Here is a 19,895-nt window from a genome sequence, read left to right on the forward strand (position 1 = left end):
TCGCGCTTTGCGAGGAGAATTATCTTTTCGCTCCCTCGGGGATACGTCCACGTTAACGTTACCGCGAGCACAATGCGAGGATGCATACAGTAAAAAAAAAGGGGGGGGGAAGAAAAAACGGCAAGTTTTTCTCCACGAGAAAAATCCTCGCCCGTGATTCGCGCGTCGCGCGATGCGACCGATCGGCAGAGAATTGTAATAGACTTTATTTGTTCTACTTTGGACGGCTATGAATCGTGCACAGGTATATTTTTATCTACACTTCACTCAAGAATATATATACGCGTACACACACAACTTTCACAAATTCTCCGCATTTTCAAGATCTTCCGTTCGCTCGCATACACACACACAAACACACACACACACACACACACACACACACATATTATCTAGATATCCGCATAGACCCGTAGGTACTTTCCACTAATCTCAGGATGATGACGCTGCAGCAAAACGAAATTGCGTTTTTAAGATTGGGATTGGAACTATGTTTCATGTGTCTTATTTTTTTATTTTTAAAAATAAAGTTTTTAAACAGTTTGCTATTTTTGGCGTCCGTAGGATAAACGTGTAGACTTTCCTTAAATTTTAAGAGATTTTAATTTCGAGGGAAATAACGATAGCAGCGTTGTTTTGAAAATCTCGAGATAGCCGTATTGTTTCTTGGACATTTTAGGTATAATTAAATTGATATGAATACAATCTTACGGAGGCCAAACTTCTGTATCTTTTTGTCCATACGATCATTTTTCATTTGTGTTTTTGTGCCTCGCCCAGTTCTTTTTTGTGTAACGGATCGAAAGTCTGTCTTACGTCCACTATTAAAAATCCCGCTGTCCCAAGAAATATAGAGAGCGCCTCGATGCAGACCTTTAGATGGGCATCTCGCCAGGAGGAGACTGTAATTACCGTAATGCACGTATACGCGTACACGTACACACACAGCCACACGACCCCTGCACAAATTTACGCATTATAGTCGTACTCTCTTTTAGCGACTCTCTTGCCAATCGTGTGCCAGTCATAGGCAGATTCAGACGTGCCGGTTCTACTTAACGCTTCTCAGACGTCGTCTGTTGCACATTTTTTCGCGGGCAAGCTTGCACCGCTGCCTTATCTCGTTTCTCGTTAGGTATATCGCCATACGCAAAACGCACACACGAAGCTGACACGCGAGTTAAAAGAGGAAGGAACACCGTCAAGAGGGTGCAGGAATTGTGATGCATTACAGCATTCGACTCGAGATAACGACGGGATAGTCCCCCGAACGTTATAACATTATTCGTTTTCGGTGTGTGGATCAACGCGATCGTCGCGTAAGTTTGGTGAAGGACGCGTGCGCAGAGAAAAGATTTCGAAGGAAGACCGCGAGAGGATATCTCTCTTTTCTCTCTAGAGAGTCTAGCGGCAGAGAGAGGGAGAGAGCGAGAAAGTATCGTCACAGCTAGAATTAAGGGTTTGCGATACGATAAAAAAAAAGGAGAAAATCCGCGCACGCGCTCGCGAGAGGAGAGACGAAGGGAAAGGAAGGAGAAAGAAAAACACGAAACGTTTTGGATCTACTGTAGGGAAGGGGTACTACCACCACGCGGGAGGTCCGAAATCGATGTCCAGTGGTGGGCGTAGGCACAACGGATCCCACAATGGGCACCACGGGTCGGGCGCGGGCATGACGGCCGCGGAGCATAACGGCCACCATCCACCGCGTGAGCCGCGAAAGGAAGAGAGCACTCTCGTCAGACGGAGCTTCCGAAGGTGCGGCGACGAGTGGCGCGCCGACAGTAGGAGGTGCGTTTCAAGGAGGCTGACGATTGTGTCACTCCTTTTTCGCCGATGATAACGCGCGTATTCATAAAAAACGGGAGTAGCGCGAATGAGAAGTTCGCAAAATGTTCGCATTCGTCGCGGGGATCCCCCGTCGCAGAAGTTTGACATAGCGGTCTTGCAACTCGGCGGAAGATGCCGTTCATTAAAGTACGCGAAAGAAGCGAAAATTATATCTCTCGTTTCTTTTATATTAAAAATATTTTGTATAAATATTGAGTTTAAATGTTAATACGACGGACCTGCGTTATCGAAATTATGATTGAATGATAAACTTTTACGATTGGGGATTTTCATCGTTACACTTGACAAAATTAATTAAAGTATACGTATCGGAAAGACAAATATTCGGAATGGGATACATATTCGGCGTTTCGTTTTAAACAAGAAACGGAAATGCTAACGTAAAAGAAATTGCATTGTTGGTCGAGAAATGATAGCGACATATTTATTTATTTTTGCATATATTGATCTTATAAAATAATATCTGTACTCTGCGTGCGTACTGTAATTAAAAGCACGATAAATTGAAAAATAATTCATTTTGATAGAATAACTTGCATACAATCAAAAATTTATCAGAGGGTACGCCAAGTATTCTAATCTATCGTTAATTCTCTTCTTTAAATTAAACATAAACTGATTTAAAAGACGTTTGCCGGCTTGTGTGAACTTTTTTCCTAGCCGTATGTGCGTATTCGAGTTCACAATATCGCGAAATCTAATTTAATCGAAGTATATTGAAAACAAAAATGTCAAACGCGAGTTCTTGACCAATGGTTGAAAAAACATTGAACAACATATGATCGCTTGGACGGAAGCGTGAAACGACAACATACGCGCGGGCCGTGTTGTCGATCATGGCGGATCGCACGTCGAGCTCGATCACTCAGTCGGACTGAATCGCGAATCGGGATCGCGGATACAAGACAAACACACACACACAGGCACCAATTACCTATCGTCCTAGTGTCTCTGTGTATGTGGCGTGTCCATTAGGTTCACGGAGAAAAGGGAGAAAAAGACAGTGCGTTTTGACGGTGGGACCAATGTCGGCGGCCCTCAGGAAGAGGAATGGTCTTGGGAGGCCGATCGGCAGGGTAGCCAAGACAGCGCGACCAAAGACTCCGGGATAGACACTTCTAGCACCTTCACGAGCAGTGAAGACAGCAACAGGGGCGATCTGCCCAAGGTACGGGGCCAGGTTACAAGCGAGTAACGTCAACCGGCTCGGAAAAAAAAAAAACGCTAGAGAACGCTTCTCGAGTTGTAGCGAATTGTAGATCGGAGTCGATCTGTTGATCGGTGATGTAGAAGGCGGAATCTCACACGCGCGCGAGGAATTAGACAAGAGTTTAGGAACAAATCGTATTCGCCGGTGGATCGAGTAAAAGGGGTTACTTCCAGCAGCGCTTTTTCTGTACGATTGTATTTTTTTGCACGATCGCGACACCGATCGGGAGCATAGATTAAAGCGGTGCTTCATCTTGGCAATGATCACTCTCTTCCGCGCGCGATCTACTTCAGGCGCCAATCGCGCCGGATCCAAAATGGAAATACGTCGTCCAAAGTGGAATCACGGTTGCTTTCTTTCTCGCTCCTAGCTTCGATAGCGTAGCGTGGAGGTGCATTGGAAAGGTGGCTTGTTAATTAATGTAATTAGCGTGCAGCACTTGTAATTAGTTACTTTTGGATTACAATGTGTTGTATCGTGTGCCAGGAGAGCCGAAGTTTCAGGGAGTGGAGAATTGCGCAATTGAATCGCGCTGAAACCATTGATACCGATCGATGTGCGAACAGAGAGAGAGTGTGTGTTTGTGTGCGAGAGAGAGAGAGAGAGAGAGAGAGAGAGAGAGAGAGAGAGAGAGAGAGAGAGAGAGAGAGACTGAGAGATGTTCTACACACATCGTAATTATAAAATTATGCTTGAACGTTTCGTCATTTCTTCTTATCCATGCTGACAGGAGAGAGAACCTCTTTTGCTCGATTAATCCTAAACTTCGTGCTTAAACGCTTGTGTGCTTGTGTTCGTGTTTATCGAGGTTTGTTTGTATGATTTGTATCGGCTTTCTTTGTACGACTTACAGCGTTGATATAAAATTGAAGCTTATTTGGATTCCCGAAGCTGAAATCACGGAATATCGTTCATTTTCGACTCTTAGGTTGACTCAGTTTATCGACAATGTTAACGTTACTGATAATTTGTAACAAGCATTGATGAAATTAATAGGAAAATAATTGTTTATTGATTGTCACCGTTCACGGTAGTCCGTGATTTCAGAAGTTTTTAAGTAGAAAATCGTCTTCTGTATTTTCTCTTACGTCAGGCGTCTTTCGATTCCATTTCATCGTGCCTCTTTTGCCTACAATCTTCCGTAATTTTCCTCGAGTTTCGCAATGACATAGATTTAATAGCGTCGAAGAAGATTTATGTACTTTTAAATAATGAGTATAATTTCTGACACATTCATTTCTCTTTTACGCCACTTCCAAGTTAGAGTACGGTCGCTCAATTAAGTTTTCGTAAGTTACATTACATAATGTAAAACGTATAAGAAGTTGCAGATAATCGATTCAGCACTAGGCGTGTAAACTCTCCTGTAAAATACCTAGCGAGGGAGAAAATGGCGTTTGATATTACATGAAATCCATTTTGTGCTATTTTTACTTGCTATTTTTACTTTTAATGTAAGCATATGCATCTGTGTGTGTGTTTGATTGCTATTTTATGAAAACAGAACATTCTATATAAAGGAATCAATAGGCTCCGCAAATAACAAAAGTGGATAATAAGTAGTAATCACGGTTTGATTATAGATTATTGTGTACTTTCTCTCTACTTAAAAAATAATACAGGCTAATTCCATCGATATCTATAACGAAGTCAAATTATATAATTGATTACGAATATTTCAATGAAAATGATGATGATTCGATTTGATATCTATTTTTGTCGGAATGAACAAAATTTATGACGTCAATCGATACTTCCAATTTTGCAGACGTCACGATAATATAAAACTTGATTCTTTACAATGGACAATAATATAAATGAAGATTTGTATTATTTTAAAAGAGCATTATTTGAAAACATGCTAATTGATTATCCGGAAAATAGACTTTACGACTGTGAGTCCGTGGCAGATGCCGATTCGAGTATTTTTCGCAAAATTTATATTTGAATGGGCGAAATATTGCGTGCACGGCTTATAGTTCGATATATACGAAGAAGATAGGCTGTGGGGATCGCGGTCCAATTATACGAAGCAAATAACCAAGATTAAATTTCCTGGGTAAACGGTCGACAATCGGGTAATTCATCTGGCAACGACTTACGTATTTCTTGAAGCAACTCGATCGGGATCAATCTTTCTTTTTTTACTCCTATTTTCCAAACGAGTCACGTAACTCGAGGTTTGCTTTTGTTTTCTCGGTGGGGAGGGGGCAAAAGTGGAAACTGATTACGATGCGTGAAGGTAAAAAAGCAGAGAAACTAAGCATCGTCGGACGCGATTGATTTCTATCGGACAAATCGAAAGAGGAAGATACGGGAATTGATTCGCGCGATTACGTCTGATCGATAATCGTGTCGCGTCTTGGCAGGCGCAACTCTTACTCGAAAAAAAAAATGCGCGAGCGATATTGTCCCTTTGTCAACTGTGTGCTTTAGTAATTTGGAAAATTTTACGTGATTTTTACGCGAGACTGGAAATCGCCGGTCCAAAACGATCCAATTAAAGGACTGTTCTCGAAAGAAAAGCGTATCTGTTTCATAATTAATCAAATTGGATCGCGGCCAAAGGGTATCGCAACTGACGAGGCTTGACGACCTCGTTAGTTGCCGTCGATCAACTCTGAGCAAAGGATTTTTTAATATCTCTTCAATTATTACGATTCCGAGTTAGCGGTTAGCTGTTGTACAAATGAAAGAGGTTCGTACTACTGTTTAATCGCGAGCGAGGAGTAGCTTAATTGCCGTCTGGCATTCAATCCTGCTAGCTATGCGGTTCGAATATATCTTACAGGAAATTTAGATTTTGCAACTTGCATTATAACATGATTAAAAGCGTCGTTTATAACGTATTATAACGATTAAAATTAACTTTAAATATTTTACTGGCGTAAAAGTAGAAATGGATTATAAAAACATGTAGTCGATCTGTATAAATTTATGGATTTTTTTGTCCAAGCAGAATTAAAGACTGTTGTTAAACCCGCTACAGTGAAAAGACGTGAACAGTAATAATTTTTACGGATAACAATTAAAATTAAAATTCTGTCTCACAAGGACTTTCTGTGAATCGCACATTAGATGCTGAGAAGCTCAACATTCGATAGAATAGAAGCCGAAAAGAGGCGACCCCTTTCCCTAAAGTAGATCCACCTGGTGAATCGTGTCGTTCTCAGATAGAGATACATCAGGATTTTTACGCAATATTACGCATATTGACGACCACGCAGTGTTTTTTTCTGCATGCCTGCAAATACATATTATATATATATTTCTGACTTTGTCAGGAACCTTCGAACATTGAAAATGTGACAGGTGCGGGATGCATGCAATACAGAATGCCTTACGTATTGTAATATTTGTTACAAGTCACGCATGTAGCGCATGAAGAATGGTAGCTATTATTCGCTTTTATACGTATTACATGTTACAGCGCGCGTTGCTTGTCGTTCTTAAATTTTCCGATATGCCTAGATCGTCGAAAACCATTGAAGATAGCCTTCTTCATTGAGAGGATACTGAAAGGCTTTTGTGAAAACATGTGTTTTTATTCGTTGGAAACTTATCTCAGATAATTATTTGTTCTCGTTTTCTAATAATTACATTATTCTTTACTTTTTACATCGATATAACTTGTCCACGTGTATCCTCTCAAGTCTTACGCTGGTTTAAAAATTATATAATATCTTTTATGCTCAAGTAGTGTATTTCTCGCGCAAGAGGAATGTATTGCCGTGAAAAGCAAAGCATTTCTCAGTAGTATTTGTAAATGTGTGTTTTGCAGTTTTTTATTAGTTGTGTTTTAATTGGTAAATATAGATCAATAATGGAAATACGTCAGGATACTGGAAACCAGGAAAATTATATGAGTTTCATCACGAACAACGTGGGTTTTTAGAATAACTTGTGATTAATTACTTTCACAATTTAAACAATCGTATGTTTCATAATTATGTTAAATTATATTGGTTCTTAATTAATGTCGCACATAAATGTCGTCTCTTTTCTCTGTTATTAAATTTCGCTATGTAAACGCATTTCGATTTGGTATCCAGAATTTGGATGTACATTCTATATATTGTTAATGATCTACGAAGGCATGACACTCATTATCAGTAAAAGAAATACTATCCGCGCTCCGTAGCATCCATCCTGGCAAGTGAGCGAGGACGGTCAGAAGATCATCGGCCACATGATTTTACGAAAATCAGCTGGCACCGGAAGCTGTAGTAGTATACTCGGACTAAAAGTTGTCGGTGGCAAGCTATTGGAAGATGGTTCCATGGGCGCTCTGATCGAGAAGGTGAAAAAGGGTAGCACAGCGGATGTAGAAGGTCACCTTAGACCCGGTAAGAAGATTACAAAGTTCGGATCAAGTAATTCGAAGAATTTTCAAATCGTCCAAGTTGTCGGCATTACCCGACTACGGTGTCATTATTACGAACGAAATACAAAATATGAAATTAACGTGATGATACGTGTAATCGTTATGGTACACTTCACATTGCACAATATTTTTCCGACTGTGCTCTTCAATTTGCAATTTGTCATTGGTGAATGAGTGAATTTTTGAACGATATATTATTGATTGTCACACGAATTAATTAATAAGATTGTAAGAAAATTCTTACAAAACATTATCTTGCTTGTTGAGAATCGGGAAGGATAAGTTATTTTGCCTTCGGTTTTTGATCGCGACATATATAACAGCATATCTAATCGTGGATATTAATAAAAGTGCCTTGGCCGTTCACGAAGAATCCGTGGTGATAATCCGTGCTTTCAGCTTTGACGCCTTGAAAGCGCACGGCTTGTCGACAGCGCTCGTAACAATTGCGAGCAAGCCGTTTCTATTCTCACGACCGTCCATAAGAACGAATCGGACGACGCTCGACGATCCCCTGCGGCTGTTTCAGGTGACGAGGTGATTGCGTGGAATGGGAGGTCCCTTCAAGGCAAGAGCTTCCGGGAGGTTTACGACATCATCGCCGAGTCGAGGTTGGAGCCGCAGATTGAGCTCGTAGTTGAGAGAAAGTTGTCGTCGACAACAACGGGCATGGCAGGACTTGCAGGACCGGGCCCGTCAACGCCCATGGCATCCAGGAGAATCGTCGCCCAGAGCCAGTGGAGACAGAAACACGAGACTATCTCCGGGCCTCCGACACCGCATCACAAAGGTGACTATGCACACAGCACGTTCCGTTTCCGACAGTCTTCTAACTTGATTTCGCTTCTGTGTATCACAAATGTGATCTAGACGATTTATTTTATCACCGACTCGTTTCGTTCAAACGAAATCAGAATATATATAGATCCTTTGTCGTACAACTCTAAATATATTTACCATCGATTTGATAATAGTAGTCGTGCATGGGCTTATAGTAGCGTTATTCTAATAATCTAATCATGAACGCTACGAGGAGTAAATCTTATTCTGTATGTATACACGAATAGCAACTACTATAATAAAAAGGATGAGAATAGACTGTTTTAGGTAGATTGTCTTTCATTCTTCTCAGGATGTCAGAGTTTGGATGTAGCATCAAAGAATTAGAAAAGAGTGCGTTAGGAACATGTTTCTAATTTTGTTGTTCTAAGCTGAATGCGATTATTAGAGAATCAGAAGTATTTTATTTGAAATGCATTTATATCTTTTTCTTAGTTGAACGAAGAAAGAGATTAATCTAGGTAACACGAGCTTATGATAATTTTAAAAGATGGAAGGATTCATAAATTATTCCGACTGATGAAATATTTATTGATATCAACTAAATCCCATTAAATGTAAAAACGGCGCATTGCGCTCTACGTTACTCGCATAAATATACGTGTATCAGAAGCAACGCTATTGTGTGTCACATTGGTATTACATGGTTTTCTCGCATTTCAGGTCTTAAGAAATGCTTACTATGGGGTAGGCCTCAGACAACTTTCTTTAAATCACTTTCAATCAGTGTTTCTTGCCTGTGTATTATTAACCTTTATCTCCATTATCGACGACCGTTTCGCGAGATTTTGCCTTCAAATCTCAACAAACGGGACCGGAGTCATGATTTCGATGCTACGGCAAGACGTATGGCGGAGCAACGAAACTTTGATTTACTATTTATTCTGCCTGGAGTATTACCATCGATGTTTAACGTAGATGTAGCTCGTAGTGCTAATGCACCTCTCCTCCTCCCTCCGCTACAAAAGCACCGTTGTATAGGTATAGTCTTATGGGAGCAACAACTATATATTATATGTATATACACGATATATAAAATGCCAATATATAAGTCCCTCATATCGTGCCTTCTCTCTACTTATAACAAATCACGAGTATCTCGTCTAATCCGTATGGATAAGTGTAATTTGCTGTATATTCGTTGTCTATTATCTCCACTATATATCGATCTAACATTATTATCATAATGACTCCCCTCACTTCCTTTCGTGGCTCGTTGTCACGGATTTCCGTGATTGTGAGAATTCGTGCATGCGGACGCCACTTCTTCGAAAGAACGTGGGTGTTTCCAGAACTGTTCAGAAATAGTTTATCGATTTTGCAACATCCCCGGGGGTTCGATGACGCTGTGAGATAGAACTTGGTTTTCGTATCTATAATTTCGCGCAGTCAAGTATCCGATCGACACAGAGACCTTTCGAACAGACGTCCCAATTTTTCAAACACTACTTTGGGCGTCTCGAAGATGCATTTTCAATCTTTCTCTGTCGTTCGAACATTTACCCAATGCACATCATATAAATACATGAATATTAACATATTTATTGCCAACAGTAGGAGCGCCGCATCATCGGCAATGACGCGAATGGCAATGAATGTGTTAGCGTAATGCAAGCATGAAAACTTGTTCATCCATTGGATCACCCGAATTTCTTCTTCTTCTTTATTTATCGTCGTCTTTCACTTCTATTCGTCATTTTTCTCATGATGATGTATCTCGCGCGCACCCTCTCTCCTCGTGAATCGCTGCAAGATCGCAGATACGGAAACAAATTATATCCTAGTCGAAGCTGCACGATCACTTGCAGAATTGTACGACGCGAGGCGTGAGAAACCGTCGGTTTTAGTGACGTCGCCGGGCTCGCCGGACCTGCACGCCCAAGGACGCGGTCGACACTCCCGACATCCGACCGGAAATGCGAACGTGGGCGGTAGTATCCAGGTGAAGCTGGGCTACGATCTCGTGGGACTTCAGCTGATCGTCACGATAATATGCGCCTCGGGACTCACGCCAAAAAGCAACGGCCAACCTAGAAATCCTTACGCCAAAGTTTTTCTGTTACCTGACAAAAGGTAAGTGAATCGTCATATTTGATAATAACACTTTCACTTAATTGAGAATTTCTCCTCTGCATAAATACGCAAATAGTCTGACATTTATCTGTAACTAGAATGCCATGAAACTAGTACGTTTGAAATATATTGTTTGAAGTATGTTAATGTTAACATTTTTTCGTGACCTTTAACAGTGACTGTTTAATTGATAATTTTATTTTTAACTTAATTATCGACTAATTTTCTGAGTGTCTTGAAAGTTTATATGTCCTTTTAATATGTCCTATAAATGTCACTATGTAGCGAAAAATCGAAACGACGTACGAAGACTGTGGCGAACACGAACGACCCCAGATGGAATCAGACCTTCGTCTACAATGGAGTTAGACGTTCGGAGCTGAAGAAGAGAGCATTGGAGATTACAGTCTGGGACTACGCTAGGTACGAGGCAAACGATTTCCTTGGCGAGACTGTCCTGGAATTGGCAGTATGTCTCTTGGACGAGGAACCAGAATGGCATTCTCTGACCGCTCACGGAGAACACCGGCACGTCAGGTATGAATCGCACTCGCGGATGCTAGTAGTTCCAATGCCAATGCTAAAAGCGATCAAATAAATACCTCGCATCGATACGAATCCCTTGCGGAATGTTTGAAAGTGTTCCCATGTTATATCTCGCTCTGCGTAAAATGTCACGTAACATCATACGGTGGCTTATCTCGGACATCTGCATTTCGAGACAAAAAAGAAGTCCATACTCTTTAATATTTCGGTTTCTAAACGAGATAAATTAATGCCGCTGAGACAATTGATTATTTTTTACTCTTTAGGCATTATCAAGATTCCGAGGATATGATAGATTGTCATCTTAGTCCACCGTCGACCACCTCGAGATTAAGTGACTCCGACACCTCGGAGTGCGACATTACGGATTATGATGTGTCGAGGGAACAAAGAAGAACAGCTGACGGTGCCAGCATAAGTAGTATCGGCAGTTCTTCTAGGTAAGCCCATCCCTTAAAATCTCTGTAGTAGTATATATAAATTTCCCGGTCAAACGAAAGAGAGTATTTAAACCGCGGAAAAATTTTTGCAACTCAACTAACTTAGGGTATCTGCTATCTTGAATAAATTCGTTATACATAAATCGAAACGTTTATGTGAGCATTACAAGAGTGTGGCGAATTAATTGAAATAAATCGGTGCTTTCTACTGAGAATTAAATACGGTAATTATTAAGTTACTATCACAGTTGATAGGAATTCGGTAGGAATTGTATTAATTTGACAGAGATGCTACCTCAGACTAAAGATCAATTCGTAGATCTTGTAACTACTATTGTTATTGTTCGTTGCGCAATAGTTATTCTCATGTTCCCCGTCCGACCTTTATTACGACCTTTATTATACAGAGAAGCATTATTTCGTACGATACAGAATATTTGCCTGCAAGAATTCCTTTCGTCAGACATTGATTCAATTTACGTGATTAAAGAAAATTTTACATGGCGTGAAATAAATGTACGGTAAAGGAAGGATTTTTTTTAAAACTTTCTTTAATGTTTTGTTCTCTTTCTATCGATCATTTGCTGTAAAATTTGCCATATCGTAAAATCGATTAATAATAATTTGAAAATAATTTCCGTGATGTTTTGGAAACTCGATAATAAGATTTTCTTTATTTCTTATATTATACGACTAAAACGTAAGCCAAACGCAGAGGGGAAACATGAACAAGTACAAACATATAAAAATAAAGGATTGCGAACGGAAGTTTGAAAAAAGACGAGACTCGAACGGGAGGAGTCAATCGAAAGAAAGAGAGAGGGTAAAAGGCCAAGTTATAAAACTGGGCAACAAGCCAATTGACATAGTAGTTGGTCTGCGACCGTTGCTAGCTCCGGAAGTCAGCCTTAAGCTCGTATCCATATTAATATTCCGACAATGATATTCCATCTTTATTTTTGAGTACAATGTGATTTTGTGTCGAAGTTCTTGAATATCTATTTATGTGCAAACAAAAAACAAACGATAGTGCTCAAAAGAATATTGAAGACGAGAAGATAACTGTCTACAGTGTTAATCATGGTAATAAACCTATTCGAAATTGAACGGCTGTTAATCAAAAAATTTCAGAGAGGAAAATTAATACTGCTGCAATAAATTATTTAGTTACAGCTATTCGGAAAATGTGAAATCCGTGAAAATCCATCCATCGGCGTGAACGTTTAGTTTCATTAGCATTGATGAAATTTATAACGTAATAAAATTTACGTGACATAGCGACATTTTTAATTCCCGTATATTTGGCAAGTAAACTTCTCTTGTTCCAACGCTTCTTGCTCTCGCTTTAAAGATAACTTGCCCGTAAATTTTTTCATCGACGGTCCTTGAAGCAAATCGAATCAATGTAGTGAATTCAATGAACACGTAGGCTGCCTTCGATAGGCCTGGCAGGCAGAGTGGCAGAGATGGGGATAAGCCGAGATACTATCCGACATCGCTCTGCACTTCTTTTATACCGAACAGCTTCGATCTGCAAAGAGCGGACGCTTCTATCCCTAAGCGCGCATTAGCCTGTAAAAGCTTTCCCCGAATAATTGAAACATTCCAGTCCACTCTGAGAGCGCGGACATTCTGCACATATTTAAACAACCTTCAATATCGTTTAATAAGATTATTCGAAAGGGTTTTGCCAGTATATTAACATATCTGTCGTTGTTAAACCAAGCTGGCGGCACTAACATGATGAACAATGGGTATACATTTTGATTAAAAAAATTTTATTACAATTTTACGCGAACACGTACGTTGTTATATCTAATGATCAAGTATGCATAATTTCTCTGTTCTATCGCAGATACACGGCACGGAAATTAGTTTAAAAACTATACATCCATAATGTCATACAAATTTTATATATTTTTTATTTCTCTTTTGCGCCTTTGTGATTCCCTGAACATGGCTACAAAAGTTATTACGCATCTATACGTAGAAGTCTGTGATCGAACACATTTTTGCTGTTTAAATTGACACATATAAATGCGAATAAAATATTTTACGTTAAAATGTATGACCTGTGGAAAGATAAGAAACATTAGACATTAACGCGTCGGCCGCGACCGCGCCGCCGCTTACTGATTTTGATTTTAATCGTGTGCTTTATGATTTATTTTTTAGGTTTCATAATATGCCGTCAAATTATAAGCGGTACGGCCATTACAATTTCTATCTTCTCCTCTTTCACGAATCACGCAGTCACATGATGTCTTGCATCCTCACCGCTAGGTTCTAATATGTATTGCGCGTAGATCAGTCAGTTTAGTCATGCCGACAAATGCCAAAGATGTAATAGGGACGAGACAACGGGACGTGTATTGACGTGATATAGCTGATTTAATTTAAGAGCGAGATAACAAAAGCACGAGAAAAACCTTTATTTTACAGGGATATTGTACAGGCTTGGATGAAGGCGGAGGGGGTAGGGGAAAAAAATGTCTTTTCTTTTTTCTTTTTCGCGAAAGAAAGAAACAACGACTGTGTTACGGACATCGATGACGTTACCGGCATCAAACGCAAATCTTTAATGTCCTTCGTACTTTTCCACGCGCGATACCGTCACATGCAAGTCGGTGAATATTGCAATGCACAACACACGTTCCGGTGTTACAAAATTTTGTCTTCATTCACCGTTCAAGGCGCGAAAAAAAAAACAGTAGTAAAAGTGAACAACGAGATATTAAATGCGGAATATTTAGCGAACCGCCATCCATGTAGGCACTTTAGACGTCATGCTGTCATTGCTTCTTGCATATATATATACGCATATTATATTAGATGCGACCAGACATGGCTTCTAGAATGCTTAGTGCATTGCAGTGCATCGGCCGGGGTGGATTGAGTCATTCGAAGCTTTGACTGTAATTCGCCCGATTTTTTTCGTAATTGTTCTTATCTGTCGACACGGTTTGCCCTTTTCGTTACCAAAAATGGTGAAAATTATATTCTGGATTCTTACACATCTCGGTTACATATTGCACGGTCGTTCTTTCCAACGTGCAATACTTACGCAGCAATACTTGGCACTTATCGGAAGCACTCACACACAGCATATTCCTAATTTATGACGAGTCACCTTCTTTTTTTTGTCGCGCGTACTCTCATTTTTGGCAACGAGAGGAGGATCCCCGCGATCGAGAACACCAAAGAGAACGCTCGACTGCATTGCCGAGAGTAACTTGGAGCTGCTTCGCGCCAAATTAGGAGATATGCATTCGCAGTTTACGATCTGAGGAGTCATATTGAGCTATACGCTTGTATCTTGCGCTTGTATTATGCGCCAAAATGTGTATGAAGAGAAAATTGAAAAAAAAAAGTTTTAACGAGTAAGAGGATTTTGCTTTTTGTTCTTATCTCGACGTTTTGGCTCCGTCCTCGGTGCTGCATAGCTCATTCTCGCTCCTAGCGTTCTGAACATCTTGTACTCCGCTTCCCTGCCATCCTGGCCGCATGCATTTTGAGATTAGCGCGAGATCACAGCACTCGCCTCATTTAACTTGTAAGGCACGCAGCATTTACTGATTTATGAAAAAAAAAAATGAACGCATGCTGGAGCAGCCACTATTCTAGCCCGCCGCCGGAGAGGGAACTCTACATCGATGGCGAGCATCGGAGTCGAAGAGATATGTCGCCTCAGGGACGCAAAAGGGCAGCCCTAATGATTTCTCGTGACCAACCTGCTTCTATCTCGAGTTACCAGACATATCGTAAGGTAAGCGTTTGAGAACGTTTGGCTTTCATTTTGATTCGCGCAGAAATGCTTAAAATCGTGTGTTTAAAAAAGAGAGAATGCGTTCTAGTTTTGATCTGAATTTTTAACTTTTTGAGAAAAAAAATAACTCGCAGAAATTAATCGACGATTACACGAATGAAACGAAGAAAAATTGTAGATACTTTATGACCGCATGAGACATCGATGTACACATTATTAATATTTATCGAAGTGTATCCCTGTACATTATTAAATACCTATCATAGGACGAGTTCCATCGAGGAATGATGGGTCACAGGTCGCACAGCGCGGCACCTATGGACTCTCCGAGTGTCAGATACCGAGGAAGGTCTCAGAGTCCCACCGGTCATCGTTCCTTGTCTCCACCCGAGCATAGATCCTTTCCCTACTCGCACGGCGGATATGTTCATACGACAAGGTATAAAATATCATGGCAAAACTCTTTGACATTGTCTAGATTACAAGCTTGTGGGAATTTGTAGACTTACTATTGTTCTTATTTAGATTCGGCTCGAGATCGGCGACCGCCACGCCCACTGGATCGCCGAAGAAGCGTCAGTTACCTCAAATTCCGGCAGCTTTGAAGGAAAGAGTCGCGCAAGATTTTGAAGAACGAGCAAGATTCATGAGACATCGCAACAGACAGTCGATATACAGAAGCACGGGTATGGGAGGTGAGTTTCGACATTTTCTGCCGGAAATGTGAATGCGATTATTCGATACTGGTTTATTTGGCGTTATTGGACTAAGAAAGAAATTAATATTTTATAATTGCATACACATATACATATGTGTATATATAAAAAAATTAAATTAATATTTATATATGTATTAATAATTTTTTCATTTCTTTTTTTTTACAAATTTCTCAGTATTATATTTTAAATAATTGATTAATTTGTCCCCAGGTTGGGAAAAGCATTACAGTGGTCTTTCGGATTCGGATCTTCCTTCAATCGGACGTGATCCACTAACGCTATCACATAGTCATGCTCACAGAATGCACAGGTCGAGGAGGGGGCATTTAAGCCCCGACAAAGATGTACTCGGCGGAGATCTTGGAGATTCTGACATGGAAAGCATAGCTTCGGTAACGAGCAGTGCCTTTAGTACGCAATCGGAACGACCACGTGGATCGAGACTAATGTGAGTAGTTTCATAAAATTTCCGTTATTTACGGATTACCTCGCGTTGCGGCAGTCAATGTGCAAAGCAACGCAGATTCAAGAAAATTTCCCGTTAGGAAGGAGGACCTGAGCATCGGGTGTGCTGTTCTAAATATATTGCTGTAACAGGGGATGCATTATACGTCTGAATTTTTATGTGTCACAATAAAATCGATAATCTGAAGAATAGCACACTCATCGGCTCAACCTCTTGAATCAAGGAAAATCCCTGGATTAAATGGACATTGTCAACTAACATCCCGTAGTTGCACATTGTCACATCCTGCTTGTGTTATGTCTTCCAATACCCTTCCCGTCTTCACTACGAAGCGATTAGATTGCACTTCCTAGGCATCGTGTCAATGTTCATTTAATTAGTGTCCTACTCTAAGGAAGCAGGGATCAGTGCGTGGCGTTGGTCGGTTAGGTAGTTGTGTCTCGTCGTGTCGTAGAAAAGAAGATGCATTGCGAAGTACATCGATCGCCGCGTGTCTCTTCTGAAATGCCGACCCGTTGTTCTCGGCGAATCGACACAGTCGAGTTCTGAGATGTTAATAACCGATATGCGTTTGATTGATTGCGAACGCGCGGTTAAATAGAAAAAAAAGAGAAAAAAAATAAAGCAAAGAAAATATGAAAAACGGAATGGGCTCACTCTTTGGTTGTGTGTTCCACGAGAGTGTTAAACTCTATGTGAAAAACATTGTTTGCAGACCGACAATTAAAAACGTTTTTTTTAAATACCCGGTGCCATATCCCCTATACCCCCGCCCCCTAGGCGCAATAGGCGCAGGCACAAATTTAGGATACCTTGCAGCGAATGTCATTGTCCCACCAAGCCCAGAAGCAACAACCCTAGCAAGTGTCCCACCCTATATCCCCTCGTACGGAGCAAGTCCGCAGTGGTACGCTCGTTGTACAAAAAGATGTGTACGCCATTCACGAGATCGCAGCCCGTCGACGAGAACATGCTGAGATATTACAGCTCCGAGACCAGCGAGTACAGCGTTTCCGAGGGGTACATACTCAAGCCAGAGAGACTCGTAGCTAGTAGCGCTAAGATACCGGCGATACTTGTCGAGGATTGCCTCCGGGTCGACTTTAACGATCGTTTTGTAAAGATATTTCGTTCTAAGTATTTGCCATCGTATCTTGCGGGAGGATTCGGTACGTTATCGCGTAAATGCGATGATTCCGCGGCGACGAGGACGACGACGACGACGACGACACTGACAACGACGACGATGACGACGATGACGACGACGACGACGACGACGACGACGACGACGACGATGACGACGACGACGACGACGACGACGACGATGACGACGACGACGACGACGACGACGACGACGACGACGACGACGATGATGACGACGATGACGACGACGACGATAATGACGACGACGAAAACGACGATGACGACGACAACGACGACGACAACAACAACGACGACAATAACGACGAAGACGACGATAACGACGACGACGAGGACAAGGCGACCGATTATTTCGGGAGATCCGTTCGACTTCCCTGACTATCTCGATATTAGGAATATAGATGCTAGTTTGCATTCGCGTAGGTCATTTTTGTCCGCTAAGACTAGGAGCTTCGATTACGACGTGATGCACGATACATACGGTGATCGTTTCGGTACTAGGCCAGGGGCCGTCGGTCTGCTATCGCGCCGGGCCAAGAGTTTCGAGTACGAGAGCATTTCGAGCAACATATTCAGCGACGACAGTCTCAGGACGGCCAGGAAAAAGCTCAAGCGGAATCTCTCTCTCAGCGACGCCGGGTACGGTGACAAGATACCGGCGCTGGACGATCAGAGCAAGTCCTACTACGATTCTAACGGTGACGATAAAGTGCCTACGAGTCTCACGAGCAAAGAGACGAATTACGATTTTCTGCTCGATCGAGACGATCACAAGTCGTTTTATGGATATGACTCGGAGCTCAGCTGCGGCGAGACGGAGATTTACGTTCCAAGTTTCGACAAGCAGAACATCGAGACCGATGATTATCAAGTCTCGTACAGTTCCCGTTTAACGGGCGATAATGATCTCTTCAGCGACAACGACCGTGCTAATCTCAGGAATATTCGGGACAAGGATGATACTAGCAAGAGAAAATATATAGACGAAAGTTATTTGAATCACGACTCCTCGTACATTAGAGATATATCCTCGGGTACAAGAACCAAGAACGTAGATAGTGACCTTCGTACATCGATCGACGATATCTATTCCGGTATCGAAGAAGCTTTTTCGTCCGGTAAAAGCTATGATCGCGATATTCTCGCGAGTTCCGCCGCGAAGATTCATGATCCTACTAACATAGACGTGAAAGGTATTCTACGGTCGCGTGGAGCAACTGGTCGTTCCTATCAAGAAAGTGGATACAAGGCTCGTGAAAACTGGGATACTGATTACGACGAAGGATTTATAGATCGAGAAAAAGACTACAAACAAAAGCAATTTAAATATTTAGACGAAGGCATTAGTGCCTTAAGAATTAACAGATCAATGCGCAAAGGCGAGTACTTTCATGACGTGACGAAAGATTCTTGTGCCGTTAAAGGAAAATGTTACGCACAGTCCGACGACGACAACAGGAAACTCACGAGCGATTACATTAGTTATTATTATTCGTCCGATGACTCCGAGTACCGGACTACGTACACCGATAAGATGGAAATGTACGAGGACGGATCTGTGCCACGAAGACGAAGACGAAGAAGTAGAAGAGGCAGCAGAGAGGGAGGCGCGAGTGATTATGAGAACCTGCGAACCAGAAACGCGTTAGACGCTCAATCGAGATTAACCGAAAGCAGGAGATCGATGACGCTTCAACGAACGGAATCCACGCCAACTCTACACTCGGACGAGGACCTGAGCTCGATTGCGGATCGCGCCCGACGCATGTACCGCCGCAAGCGAAACAGCAGCTGTCCAGAGAGCAGAGATCTGCGAATGCATGGTCCGCGAGGAAACGGCGAGAGGATGTCGAATATTCTGCTGGACTCCGACGAGGAGTTTGGCTCGATGGAAACGGTAATTGGCGCTGATTATTTCCGTCGTACTTCGGGCTACGCTAGAGCGAACGATGGCGTTAGATCGGGCTTCTTTGACGCGGAACAAGATCGTGGTAGCTACTTAGATGCAAGATACGATCACGAGGATCGCAGTTATCCGACAGCACGCGGGCTAGTTAGGTCAGGATCGCAGCGTTCCTCGATTCGCGAGGCGCGACACGTGTCGCGCACTAGGCGTAAGAGTAGTTGCCCGGAGTGTCGTGAGCTAGCACTGTCCTCCTCGGAGTTAGGTAGGTCGGGGTCGTTGTCGCGAAAGGGTGACGATTCTCGGCGTTCATCGTTAGACACGAAGCATAGATATCGTAGGCGGAACAGCAGCTGTCCGGAGGCTAGGGATCTCGAAATGCTCGAGAAGAGGCAGCGTCAACAGCAACTCATGCAGCTCCATCAGCAGCAACGACGGTACCCGACTGAGCAGTATCAGCAGCAACAGCAGCAGCAGCAGCAGCAGCAGCAACAACAGCAGCACCAGCACCACTACCATCACCATCACCACCAGCA

At 41.9% G+C, this 19,895-nt stretch overlaps 1 protein-coding gene across 4 annotated transcripts in view; it reads left to right on the forward strand.

The window, feature by feature from the left end:
• LOC105834813 (regulating synaptic membrane exocytosis protein 2) overlaps nucleotides 1-19,895 on the forward strand; it is a 62,812-nt gene that overhangs the window by 27,020 nt on the left and 15,897 nt on the right. For 3 of the 4 annotated variants that reach the window (XM_012677578.3, XM_012677577.3, XM_012677581.3), the window contains exons 6-18: nucleotides 1,572-1,791; nucleotides 2,827-3,019; nucleotides 7,203-7,407; nucleotides 7,975-8,235; nucleotides 8,949-8,972; nucleotides 10,094-10,358; nucleotides 10,644-10,895; nucleotides 11,171-11,344; nucleotides 13,520-13,549; nucleotides 14,957-15,110; nucleotides 15,377-15,549; nucleotides 15,636-15,805; nucleotides 16,040-16,277. In XM_012677578.3, coding sequence (XP_012533032.1) covers nucleotides 1,572-1,791; nucleotides 2,827-3,019; nucleotides 7,203-7,407; nucleotides 7,975-8,235; nucleotides 8,949-8,972; nucleotides 10,094-10,358; nucleotides 10,644-10,895; nucleotides 11,171-11,344; nucleotides 13,520-13,549; nucleotides 14,957-15,110; nucleotides 15,377-15,549; nucleotides 15,636-15,805; nucleotides 16,040-16,277 — 2,359 coding nt within the window. Of the gene's footprint in view, nucleotides 1-1,571; nucleotides 1,792-2,826; nucleotides 3,020-7,202; nucleotides 7,408-7,974; nucleotides 8,236-8,948; nucleotides 8,973-10,093; nucleotides 10,359-10,643; nucleotides 10,896-11,170; nucleotides 11,345-13,519; nucleotides 13,550-14,956; nucleotides 15,111-15,376; nucleotides 15,550-15,635; nucleotides 15,806-16,039; nucleotides 16,278-17,957; nucleotides 19,836-19,895 lie in introns of all 4 variants that reach the window. The other variant, XM_028192291.2, reaches the window with a different exon arrangement.

Source organism: Monomorium pharaonis, chromosome 3 (assembly GCF_013373865.1).
Source record: "Monomorium pharaonis isolate MP-MQ-018 chromosome 3, ASM1337386v2, whole genome shotgun sequence".
Lineage (NCBI taxonomy): Eukaryota > Metazoa > Arthropoda > Insecta > Hymenoptera > Formicidae > Monomorium > Monomorium pharaonis.